A 12,000-nucleotide genomic window follows, 5' to 3' on the forward strand; every position below is an offset into this window, starting at 1 on the left:
ACATTTCCAGCAGAGAAGCAGCCCGTGAAATGCCATGAAGGCTGCTGCTGACAGCAGCAGGTCTAGAGCAAGTGGGTGTTCTTCTCAAAGACTCCTGGAAACCTCTCCCATAAAGCTTTAGCCATTGGCACACACTTTGAATTAACGTTTAAAAATATTACACCAATAAAAATGCAATTACAGTTTTTCTGCATCTAATCTTGTTGCCTGTACAACTGATTCTGGAATGTGCAGGGCTCAGTTCACCCATCTTTCTTCATTGCATTTCAGGTATAATCTGTTCTTACACTTAAGATAATGTAAATTTACTATAGAATTACAGGTGTATATATGAGAAGAGCATCAGAGTTTCTATATCCACATTCTTGTTTCCCTGTTCTTCTCTGGGACATATAAAAAAGAAAATTATAAAAAGTGAAGAAGAAACCAAAATACAAGCCACAACTGAACCATAAGTCAGAAAAATTTCACAGGTTTGGCAGTTAGGTAATTTTGAAGCAAGGATTTAACAAATAATGTAAAAAATTAAAATTCTTCCAATAAAAAAATTATGACAGCGGGGTAGCCTTCTGTTTTAATCACATCTTTAAATGTTGAAAAAGCAGGGCTATGAAAAGCTGCCAGCTGAAAAAACTGGACATATTTTTGGTCCACAATGTTGGTGTTTGTGTACACAATGGTGGGTGTAGTAACAACTAAGTTTTACAGAAATCAATAGTATAATTTTGAATACTTATAGCTGATGAACAGCCTTTAAGATATGCTCTTAAATAAAAAGAGCATATAAAATAAAATATAAAAAATAAAATAAATAAACAGCATCGACTCTTTGGAGTAACAATACGGATGCAGTTTTCATATAACTGCTTCCAACAAGATAAAAGTCTGGTGTGACTTTCTGAAGTCCCTTCTGAATGTTTTTCATAGGTCTTTCAAGGCTCAAAACAGTTTGATTCTGTGTAGCAGAAGTTCACTATCTGCCTAACCCTTACCGATGCTTTTTCAGCTCTTTCCACTATATTCTGCAAATATATTCTTGCAGCATGTCAGGGTGGCAGGCTGAAGCCCCAGAGCAGGGAACAAGAGGGACTGTTACACTAAGCCAACTCTACCCCTCTGTTTATGAATGTTACTTTTCATGAAAAGCTACTGGGTTCATTTGGATACTTCGAAACGAGTGTGATTTCCCTGTCTAAGGTTTTATAGTCAAGCAAACTAGGTTTATTATTATATTTTAATTATATGTTATTATTACAAAATCCTACACTGAACGGAAGAGCTTAAGAGAGTTAATCAAATGAGACAGAGGATGCCAAAACCATACTAAAGGTGGAGGAGAAGGTGGCACATAAAACATCTTGAAGGGATCCGTCACAACAGTCATCAAGATGAGTAATCTGCAGTACCCAAACCTATTCTACCTTGGTGTTTGCAGTGACTTTTTGTTAGGTAACATTCCAGCAACGTTGCATATAAATCCTATAGCAGTTTTAGACTAAGTTTTGTTATAAACAATAAAATTTATTGTTTCCTGAATATCCTACCAAAGACATTCAAGATAGACAAACAACAGAAACAGAGACAGTTCAGTATATTTTACAGATAAAATTTTCAGACATCTGCTTTATCAAAGAAATGGGACAGAGGACCACAAGGAAAATCAGTTTGGCATGTGCTACCTACTATTTTCTGTGTTCATTGTTGCTTTACTTTTTTTGACCTTTATGTTCAGAACAATGCTCATTTAGAATAAATGTGCTTTTCCAGTCACACATTTGCTGGCCTCAGAAAAAACAGTTTTAGCAGAAGAAGAATTTGAGATGAGGAAATTCTGTTTACTTCAATTCTTTTCTTCAATAACCAGTGATGAATTCTATAAAATCCCATTACAAGGCTGACTGTCATTGTACAGAAAACTAAAGAATTTACTCTGATGAATTTGTCATCACACAAATTAGTGGGACCACTGACTTACTTCTGTCATCTTTGCACATACACCTTTGGAGCAGAGACACAGAATAACAAAAGTTACTAGCAATTTCTTTACATTATTTTTGCAACTGCATTTTTTATCTGGCTTTCTTGGTAAACCAAATACTTAGCAATGTTCTAGCATACCTGTCACTTAGCTGGTAATACCGTTAGACCAGCATTCAAATACATAGAAGCATAAAGTCCACATGAGGATACAGGTGTCCTTCTGAAAGATCCCTCACTTCCTCCTGCAGCTGAGTAAATATGAATTTAAATGCGCTAAATAAAGAGAATAAGCACTGACTAATGAGAGAAGAGGAGTGGCTTTCATTTTAGGCAGGTTTATGCACACACCTTTAAAAATAAATATAAACCTATCAGTTTGAATGTTATTTTTACCCTAGTTTCCTAAGAAAATGATTGTGCTATTAATTGGTGTTTGCCACCCCCTGCCCCCCCATCCTTCACTTCCAACCTGGCTTACTAACTTCTGAAGCTGTTGGCTTTTCATCTGAAGTTGAAAATGGGGAAAGAAATCTCCATGGTATTGAAGTGCTGCGATTTCAGTGAAAAGTAGCAGCTGGAAAAAGCAGAGAGGCTCTTGTTAATATTTTCACTGTGAGAGATAGAGCAGTATGAACTTGGCAGTTACCTGTTCGGTATGACCTGTTAGTTGTTCTGTAAGTACTCATACAATGGCAGAATAATTAGCCCTCACGTCAGCTACAATGTGTGCCTTCTCCCCACTGATTAAGTAAAGGAGAAGAGCTGAAAATATGAAAAGAAGTTGATGGGCTACAGGGAGACCTAAATGAAATAAAGGCATTTGAGGTGATTTGGAACAAAGTGGGGGAGAGAGCAGTAAGAGATGAGCCTGCACACACACACACCTTAAGGCAACCTGACCCCATCAGTTCTCCAGCTTGACTGCACAGCTTGATGCCAGAGGGTCATACTGGTTCAACAGCTAACATGGACATAGGGTATTCTGGGACTGAAGTAACAGAACGAGGTTTGGTTTTTATGTCATCTGGGAATAAGCAACACTGGTATAAATATGTTTTCTCCATAACTGATCCAAAGAGGAAAGGGCTGTGCTACTTAGCTGAAAGGGCTGTTTAAGCCAAGAAAGCTGTGTGCATGGGTAAGTCCTTTAGGTACCTAAATCAGCATTAGACATCACTGTACATATTTAGGTTGGCTTTAGAGAATATTATTTTATGCATTACAAAACTAAAGAATTCTATCTAAATTAGAGTGCTAACGTTAATAAGCACAAGTTAATGCTAAATACAAGCAAACACAAAAGTTTAGCAGCTGGTTTACTACGTCATCCTTTTGTATCCATCCCAGATCAGGGTACTGAAAAAGAAATCATAATAAATGGTATCATCATTAAACATAATTAAGCAAATGTATGCATAGCATTTTCCTTCACTTTTAGATTTCAAAGCTCTTATAAATTAATTAATCTCCACTAGTAACAGTCAGAAATCAGAACAGTCATCCCTATTCTGCAGAAAACTAAATAAACTGTACATAAGAGTGACATTCAGCTAGATTCTGAAATATCATCAATGTCCTATGAAGTATGTTGTGCTCCTAAGCAGCACACAGAACATGTGCTGACATTTAACTTGTCAAGTAACACAACCAAGGTTACAATGAAAATCTGTACAGAAGGTGGGAACAGAACTAAGACTTTCTGATTCACCCTTCTCCATCTGATGCCATAAAAAGTGGCACAAAAAATATTGCATCACATCCACTGATTGTACATTATTAGCAGATTACAGCAATAACAAAGAGAGAATAATCTTGTGGTTATGATACTGGACTTGGAAAATTTTAATCCTGTTCTTGCCTCTGCTAAAACATCAAGCAGGTTTATTTTGCCTCTGTTCTTGCCTCAGTTCTTGCCTCTGCTAAAACATCAAGCAGGTTACCTATTTTTTTTTTTTCCTCAGTCACTTATTCATAAAACAAAAGAACTTCCTTTTTCTGTCTTGCCCATTCATGGCCCAATGGTTTTGGGAAACAGACTGTTTCTCATTGTATATTTGCACAATACCAAGCACAGTGGGCCTCAAGATGCACTGTTGGATGTCTACCTTAACACAAACAACAACTATTTATAGTGCATTTTTATCTATATCATATTTTAGAAAGTGTTCAGGATGTTTTGCCACACTTTTCACGCTGCAGGTCTGTATCAATGAGCTAATGTGGGAAAAACATGTCAGTAAAGCATTAAGAACTGACTTGAAAAACACTTCCTACCTGCACAGGTGTCTCCAGAGTGTAGATATGTTCCCCGCGCACATTGTAGAACTTGACAAGTGCGCTTTTCAGCAGGGAACCATTGCCGAGGTCAACTAGCTGGCTTTGCTTCTCCATGCCTGCTACTGCAAGTAGGTCTCCTTGTGTACACCACTGTACCACCACATCTGCAATCGCAAAGACGGTTTGCAATAATCACTGATTAGAAGCAGTAGGAACAGCATTTCCAGATGCTGCAAAGTGACTTGAACAGCTAAATCATGCTCTCAAAAGTTACTTAAGTACTTAGAAACCTAAATCCTTCCATTGAAATGGTAGCAAATGTGCCACATATGCACTTCCGAGAATGACTCTTCATTTTGTAAATTGCAAAAAAAGTGTAAAAATAATTCCTTTTTCTCTCTTTATGGTGAGTCTCGAATGTAATCAGCTCATAAGTACTTAACAACAAGAACTAGAGATGTTAAAACTGATGTGGAAGATCCTATCCACGTCTTTGGCGTAGATGAGTGGAATTAAGTCAATATGCGGATAAACAATCTCACTAAGAGAGCAGCAAAGACTATTAGTTTGGAAAGGCCTACAGTGCAAAAAAGCAGCATATTTGGCAATGCCTCATGTTCTCACTGGCTGTGAACATCATTTTTAGCATAACTCAAACTAGAGTTACAGTTTAGTATAACATCAAACTAGAAAGACTTCAGGATTTTTGTCCATAAACACATATGGCCTCCATGTCATAGGTTTTCTTTTGACACCTGACTTGTGAAAAGGTACTCATCTGTATAGCAGGAGTTTGCCAGAAGCACACAGGGATTGCTCAGTCTCTCATATGCGTGGATATGAATATACATATCAGTTACTCCTCCTACAGGCACCTCATGATGAGAAACACCCACAGCCTAATTTGAGGATGCTAATTTCAAACCCTTATATCCTCCAGCTATTTGTCACACTGCAACAAGAGCACTAAAACAGTATTTTGTGTTTCTGCTTGTATTTCAGAGGCAGATTTGCATGTTCAAGGAATACTGAGCTGGTCTTTAAACTTTTTGCTCTTAAACCAGAGGTGAAAGGCAGCTATTTTCTGCTGAGACAAAGTGAAGGCAAAGACAAAACTTTTGTGCTCTGGGATGCTCAATCTGCCAAGAACCTTTTGAAGACATTTGTGGGCGAGAAGCTGTCTTCGAATGAAGAAGCAGGAGAAAAATGAGAGTTGGCAGGAAGGATCTCAAAATCGTTTCAAGTTGTCAACTTGTCATTTTCAGGGACATTTATGTGCAATTTAAAATGATTTTGTATTATTTCAACTTTCTGATATTTCTCATGGGAATTACACTTCTGTACCTATCAGAGGTAGGACACATGTTCCTCCAGATAATTTTTCCACAGCTAGGCATTGTATGCCTCTTTTTTCCTCTTAGTCCTCAGCCCTTTAAGTGATCTACAGGGGGATTTAATTCATCTTTCTCACAGAGTATAACAATAGGCAGGTTAGAAATCAATGAGGCACACTGATTAACTCCACTTTCAGTAACAATTACCGGGGTGAAAAAACAATCTCTTTTGGATGCATGTCTTCAGGTAAAACTTTCAGTAGATGCCCACACCAAGAGGAAGAGGAGTGATTACTGCATCCAGCAGTTTTCTCTCTCTCTCAAAACTCCTAGAATTAGGCTGCAAAGGGCTGGATGTGGGCTGCAGCATCCCCCTGGGACAGCATGGTCCTACAGCACGCTGCACTGCCAATGGTGTCTTCAACAACTATCGAACCTTGACGTACAACAGCTCAACTGACAATTAGGTCTCAGCGCAAGCACAGAGATCAGAAATCAGATGAAAGTTTCATCTAAGGTAACGGTCTGCAAGTGAATAATTGGATCACAGCCATCCCTCAGAACTACTTGCCAGCCACTATAGGTCTGTATATTGGCAAACCTTGAATAGACAGCACTCTAAATGTGCAATAGCTCTGTGGGTAGTAGTTGTAGCTAACTAGTACAACTAGCAGATGCAGTACAGCAGTTCTGCAGGTAGCACTGTACTGAGAGTCACTGAGTTAAAACGTGTAAAAAAAAGAAAGGATACAACTGAACAGTTCAGGATCTCCACTGGAACTGATAAAATTTCCAGGAGTGTTCAAGCTGGATGAAAACAAGAACTTGTATTTGGGTAATCAAATTCTCATCCAACAGCAAATGTTTTTCTGCATCAATTTAATATGAATACTCCCAGTAAAATGACAGCTATACAAAGCTAGTAGAACAGCAAAAATGTATTGGCAGTGCTTGAAATAGCTTTATAGTTGCCTGCTTTAAAAGTACATTGAGTAGCCTACAGCAGCCCATAAAGACAAGGGCATCTGCTGCAGAGACCACAAAGCAATACTTACAGATTTCAAACAGAAACATATGAATTAAAACTTGCACACAATACTGAAGACCATCCACTCTCAGCAGAATACCAACTGGCAGTGGCAGAGGATGGAGACCCTGAGCTGGGTGGTTTTGTACATTCTTGCATGTGATAACAACCAGTAAAATTACAGTCACTTGAAATAAAAATTATAAGAAGATACAGAGAATGTTTACATCTATATGGCAGCTATATGCAAAATACTTTGTACAATGGATAGCTTCAAAACAATAGACAGTGATATCCCAATCACCTTTCTCTCTGTCTCGGACACACTTCCAATCCAGCAAGATGTTGCACATTCTTCTCCTACTAATGTCAGTGATGTAGTCCAGTTTACAATTCATAGAAAAAAAGATTTCTACTGTAGCTGGCACATTAATAGTTTGCTAGAGGAGGGGGATGTAATTAAGGGATCTTTTTTCCACTAGTGAAAGTAAAGAAAGAGAAACAGGACAGACATCCTCAGTAAGATAGAGCCTGGCAACTCGAAACAGAGAATAAGATGGAGCTTGTTTCTCCTGTTTCCAGCTGAAAGCTAGACTAGGTGACAACTCAAGACTACTTTCCTATCCTATTTACTAAAATTCTGTAGAGATGCTGGGCACACCCCTTGGTGGATATCACAAGTTGGTTCCTGTTGCCCAAACTTTAGGCATTCTTTCGGCTGAAGATGTTTTCTGCATCATTGGGTTGCGCCCACATGCTACATTTTGCACACCATGCATTTCTTGTGGTGGCACAGATGGAAGCTGGAGTGGAAAAGAAACCTCAGAGGTGACTTTTTAACCTCTTAAGACTACCCTACACAGTGGATCATCCAAAAACTATCGGGTTGGTGTTAGGGCAACTTTTCACCAAAAATATCCCACTGTTACAGAACAGCTAAGAGTACGGTACAACAGCTTAATTTTTTTTTTTTTTTCATCTAATGTAAAACTACTTCACCTGTGGAGATGAAAAAGACTCAATGGAACCTATATTTAAATATGTGCTTATGTGCCATAGTGAAAAAAAACTTCTCTCCAGGTAAAGCACTGTAAATTATACTGAGAGTGCTGGCAAAGTGAGGGACTTTTTGATAGGCAAGAACAGTAAAAATTTCAATGTGAATTAAAAATTTCACATGGAATATTGATCTTACAAACATTTATGCACATCACTTAGCCAGATGTATAGTAATTAATCACTGGAATTTTCCTTCTCTCAGAATAACTTGCCTCTTGATAATTAATAATTCTAGCAAGTGTCCAAAATCTGTGGGAGACAAAGCAACGCTGCCATTCGTACCTGGTTACCAAATGCATGGGAGGAGACCTTGTGAATTAAAGATGCAAAGGAAGTGTTAAGAAGCAGGGACATTCAGACAAAGACGCATAAACATATTGGCACATTCATCTGAAAAACAGTGAACGGATCAATTTGTTCCACAACGCTGCCGTAAAAACACAATCTCAAGAAAGGAAACATTTTTTCAAACACAAAAGCTCTATCAGCCAAGCACTGCTCTTCCCCCAGCAGATGTCACTGCTGGAAATGGAAATAACGGTGGCCGAGTTCTTCTGACTTAGGAGAGACAACCAGAAAAACATAACATATACACACATCACTAAAAATACAAGAAAAACAGAGCATAGGAAGGAGGTGAAATGGCTTCCTTTGGTACCTTTCAACCCTGAGCGGATGATAGTAGGAGACAAGTCGTCATAATTGTTCATTAAACTGATGTCTCCTGACGTGAAGCTGACAGTAAGTAGCGGCTTGGTGTTCTGCACTGGCACTGGATACGCAGCTGGTCCATCTGCAAAAACAAGGTTCTGGAGTGAGCAAAAGGCAAACAACCAGAACTAATTACATCCAGGCTGAAATACAGTGTATTTCATTGTGGAACCACCACAACCAGTGGTTCCAAGCCTCAAACTCTACCTGCTTATTTCTGCAACGTCTATGGGCAAAAGCAAAGCAGATTTAGCTAGTTAGTGTGTCTGCTTTTGTGAAACCCCAGTGTTTTTACTTTTTGAATTTTTACTGCAGAATATCTGAACTGATTTATGGGTATGCTATTACAGTATACAGTGGTGGTTTTAAATTTTTCTCCATTGTCAACTCCCCAGAGTATCCACAAATTCAAAACCAGTTCTTTGGAAGGCTTCCTTGGGATCCAAGCTGAAAAACAGTGTAATAATCACATTAAAAGCTATTTGTTAGATACACTTTCTGCTTGGGCAAGTGCTGGGGACTCCTCCTGATGTTACTTAGAGACATCATAAGAACTTCTAAGATAACATACTGACCTTTCGCAAATTACTGTAGTCTAAATGTTAAGAGCTGGGCAGCTGCATGAAAAGCTACCTGTCATCCTGCATAACAGGCTCCAACGCGCTCAAAGGTGGAGATGAGCCCAAATGGAACACTAAGCTTTAAAAAACATTTCTGCAAAGTCTCTGCTCCTCTGGGCTTGTGTTTCAGCATTCACTGAAATTCCTTTGTTCAAATACCTAATGACCAATATCCCCATCTGTGTTTAACTCTCTTTGTTTACAAGTTCTGATAGGAGATAAAGTGCCTCTCAAGGCCAACCAGTATCTTTTCAGTCAACAAAAATGGCAGAGCCAGTTAAGAGTGGTATTGCTTCCTGAACTTTTAGAACAGCTGATCAAAATGCACTTTGGAGAAAGATGTCTAGTAATTAGCATCTCTGTGTGTATATGATCTGATAAAAAAAACCCATCAAACTTCCAGTCCTTCCTACACATCTGTGTGCGTCAAATGCTTGTCATCTTTGAGAGGTTTATGCTGCATCTGCTCTAAAGAAAACACATCATGTTTGGGTAATCATTAAAATAGGCTTGTAGGCTTGTAACGAGGCCACCCACCCCCTGATTGACTCAGAAAAAGCTAGCACACTTGGATCATTTAAGTTCTTATCTGTGTACTCTGCATCTTCACCATCCTCCAACTGGAACCCCAGTGTTTTAAAAAAGCAATGAAAAAACAGTTCGATTTTGTTCCTTTTCTTGGTGTAGAAGCTTGCTAGGAGATTTTCTGTTTGTTTCTTTTCTTCTAAGGTAAAAAATCTCACCCAGTACCAAAAATGAGGCAAGAAAGCCAAAACAAAACTCAGTTTTAAAAGATGCTAACATTTTACCAGATGATCACATTATCTTCCATCATTATTTGTTAAATACATATGCTTATTATATTGACATATATATACACAATTCTGGAAAAGGAAGACTTTTGGACTAAATCCAAGTAAGAGTCCTCAATTCAGTGGTTCAGATCTGAGATACAAATTCAGAACTATTTCTAGCTATTATGTATTTAAATTTTTCACTGTACAGTCACTGTTATGTTAATTACTGGAACAAAGAAACAGCTTACCCGGATCTTAGAGACTAATCAACAGCATTAACAAGAAGTGTTAGCATTACTTGAAGAACAAGGATGGGGCTGACTGTGCATGGTCACCTAGGCCTCCTAGGTCTTTGATGATTTCCAAAGAGTTTAAAACCAAAACATTTCACCCAATAAGTTATATCTATACTTAAGTGGAGGGAAGGATTTCTTCCCGACCCTCCAACTGGCAATGTGCTCTGAAGCATGGGAATTAGTAACTCCAGACAGCTCCAGTCACCCTTCTTCCACCCTGTGTAACTGCAGGAAATATTTTCATTTCCAATCTTTCTGTGGAATTTATTGAGCTCTTTATATCAGGACTATCAAGGATGGGACTGTAATGATGAACATAATCTCTGCTTCATAAGATTTCTTTAAAATTAAATATGTAGTTCTTTCCCCTATGTCTAGTACTAGTGTCTTTTCACATGAATCTATGTAATACACATTAACTTCTGTGACTGCACTCTGACTACCTCCATACATATGGACCATTGCAATACCTCACATCTCCTTATCAGTGGAACCTGATATGCTCCTTCCTAGCATTTTCACTCACCCTTACTAAAAACTTTGTTATTTCACTTGTGCAAATGGAGGCAGGGCAGCACAGATGAGGTATGACCTGCAGCAAGCCACGTAGCGAGGCTCGTGGCAGAGCTGGGCATAAGCCCACTCTCCTGTACTAGCCCGCTGCTCCATCCTCCATGGTACCTTCACAGGAACACACCATCTTTCAGCCTCTACCAGCTTGAAATTGTGTCCATCCTGCTGTTTTGGTAAAGCATGACAACTCTCTGGCATTCGAGATGTCTTCATGAACGCTTGCAAAGCTGAAACAGAAGGACATGCACACAACACTACCTTGCGGTGGGGAATAGTCGTCGGAGTCCGTGTCGCTCTCACTGCTGTCCTCCACCAGGAAGCTGGGGTAGTTCCAGGACATGCTGAGGATGCCATCTGACTCGTGAAGGAGCACATGGGCCAGCATTCGGCCATGGCAGTCCATGACAATAACCTGCCCATCAGCAGTGCCAAACAGCACCTGAAAATAATGGAACAGCCCTCAGTCCCACCAAACCTGAGCCACTGGACCCTTCTTCGAATGTATCTTGTAATTAACTAGCTATGCTGGAAATTAACTGAAAGCAAACCAGTCAGGGAAATGAAATGGTGCCACAACAGGATGCTGCAACCAAAGATGTATATAAAGAGTGAAGTCAAAGCAGCAGGGACTAGAGGTAAGTTCCTAAAATCTGTGAGCAAGTAATGCTTCATGGTGGGGCACATTTTGTTCACTTTAATATGAGCCATTACATTTTACTTGAACTTGGCCATTACTACCACCAAAGTCAGCTGGCAGAAGGGCTACCACAGACTCTGCAGTATTCTTAGATGATATTGAAACCTCCAATATTGGTGGCAGAAGCCATGGTTTGCATCAGTCATAAATACATCAAAAAGTGTAGCCAACAAAAATGAGGTCTTAGTAGATATTTCAAACAGCTTGTGAGAAATAGAAAGCTGAATAGAGGAGGACAGGTTATTCACTTGAGCTGAGAGAAGGTGGGAGAATATCTTCCAAAAACAGAGGCAAAAGCAATATGATCAATCAACTGTAAGTAGGTTATTATAGCCCAAGAGGAAGGCAGTACATTACACATTCAGGAAGGGATGAAGAAGAGCTTCTACGCACCATTTTGAATACAAAATGAATAACACAAGTTTTTTTCTGGCCCCTAAAGTACTCCATAGACAGTGAGCTCTGACTGAAGTCAGATTGACTGGAACCTACAATTTCTTTTTTATAAGCATTTTCTGTCTTAAGGCTTTAAGCAAGTTAAGACCCTGCATATTTGATGAATTTTAGAAAAACATCAGGAAACAAGGATTAGTAAATCCACAAAATGATAAATGCATTAGCCAAGGCTG

The 12,000-nt window shown here is 39.0% G+C and overlaps 1 protein-coding gene across 1 annotated transcript in view; it reads right to left on the reverse strand.

Annotated features, from left to right (window-relative positions):
- Positions 1–11,107, reverse strand: part of LOC104528599 (tubby-related protein 4-like) — a gene marked incomplete at its 3' end in the record, with an annotated part of 23,549 nt that extends 12,442 nt beyond the window's left edge. The window contains exons 1-3 of the mRNA XM_010172650.1: positions 10,933–11,107; positions 8,336–8,470; positions 4,255–4,421 (exon numbers count right to left, since the gene is read on the reverse strand). Coding sequence (XP_010170952.1) covers positions 4,255–4,421; positions 8,336–8,470; positions 10,933–11,077 — 447 coding nt within the window. The remainder of the gene's footprint in view (positions 1–4,254; positions 4,422–8,335; positions 8,471–10,932) is intronic.
- Between the last annotated feature and the right edge of the window lie 893 nt (positions 11,108–12,000).

The sequence above is a fragment of the Antrostomus carolinensis genome, unplaced genomic scaffold, assembly GCF_000700745.2.
Source record: "Antrostomus carolinensis isolate BGI_N321 unplaced genomic scaffold, ASM70074v2 scaffold16337, whole genome shotgun sequence".
In the NCBI taxonomy this organism is placed as follows: Eukaryota; Metazoa; Chordata; class Aves; order Caprimulgiformes; family Caprimulgidae; genus Antrostomus; species Antrostomus carolinensis.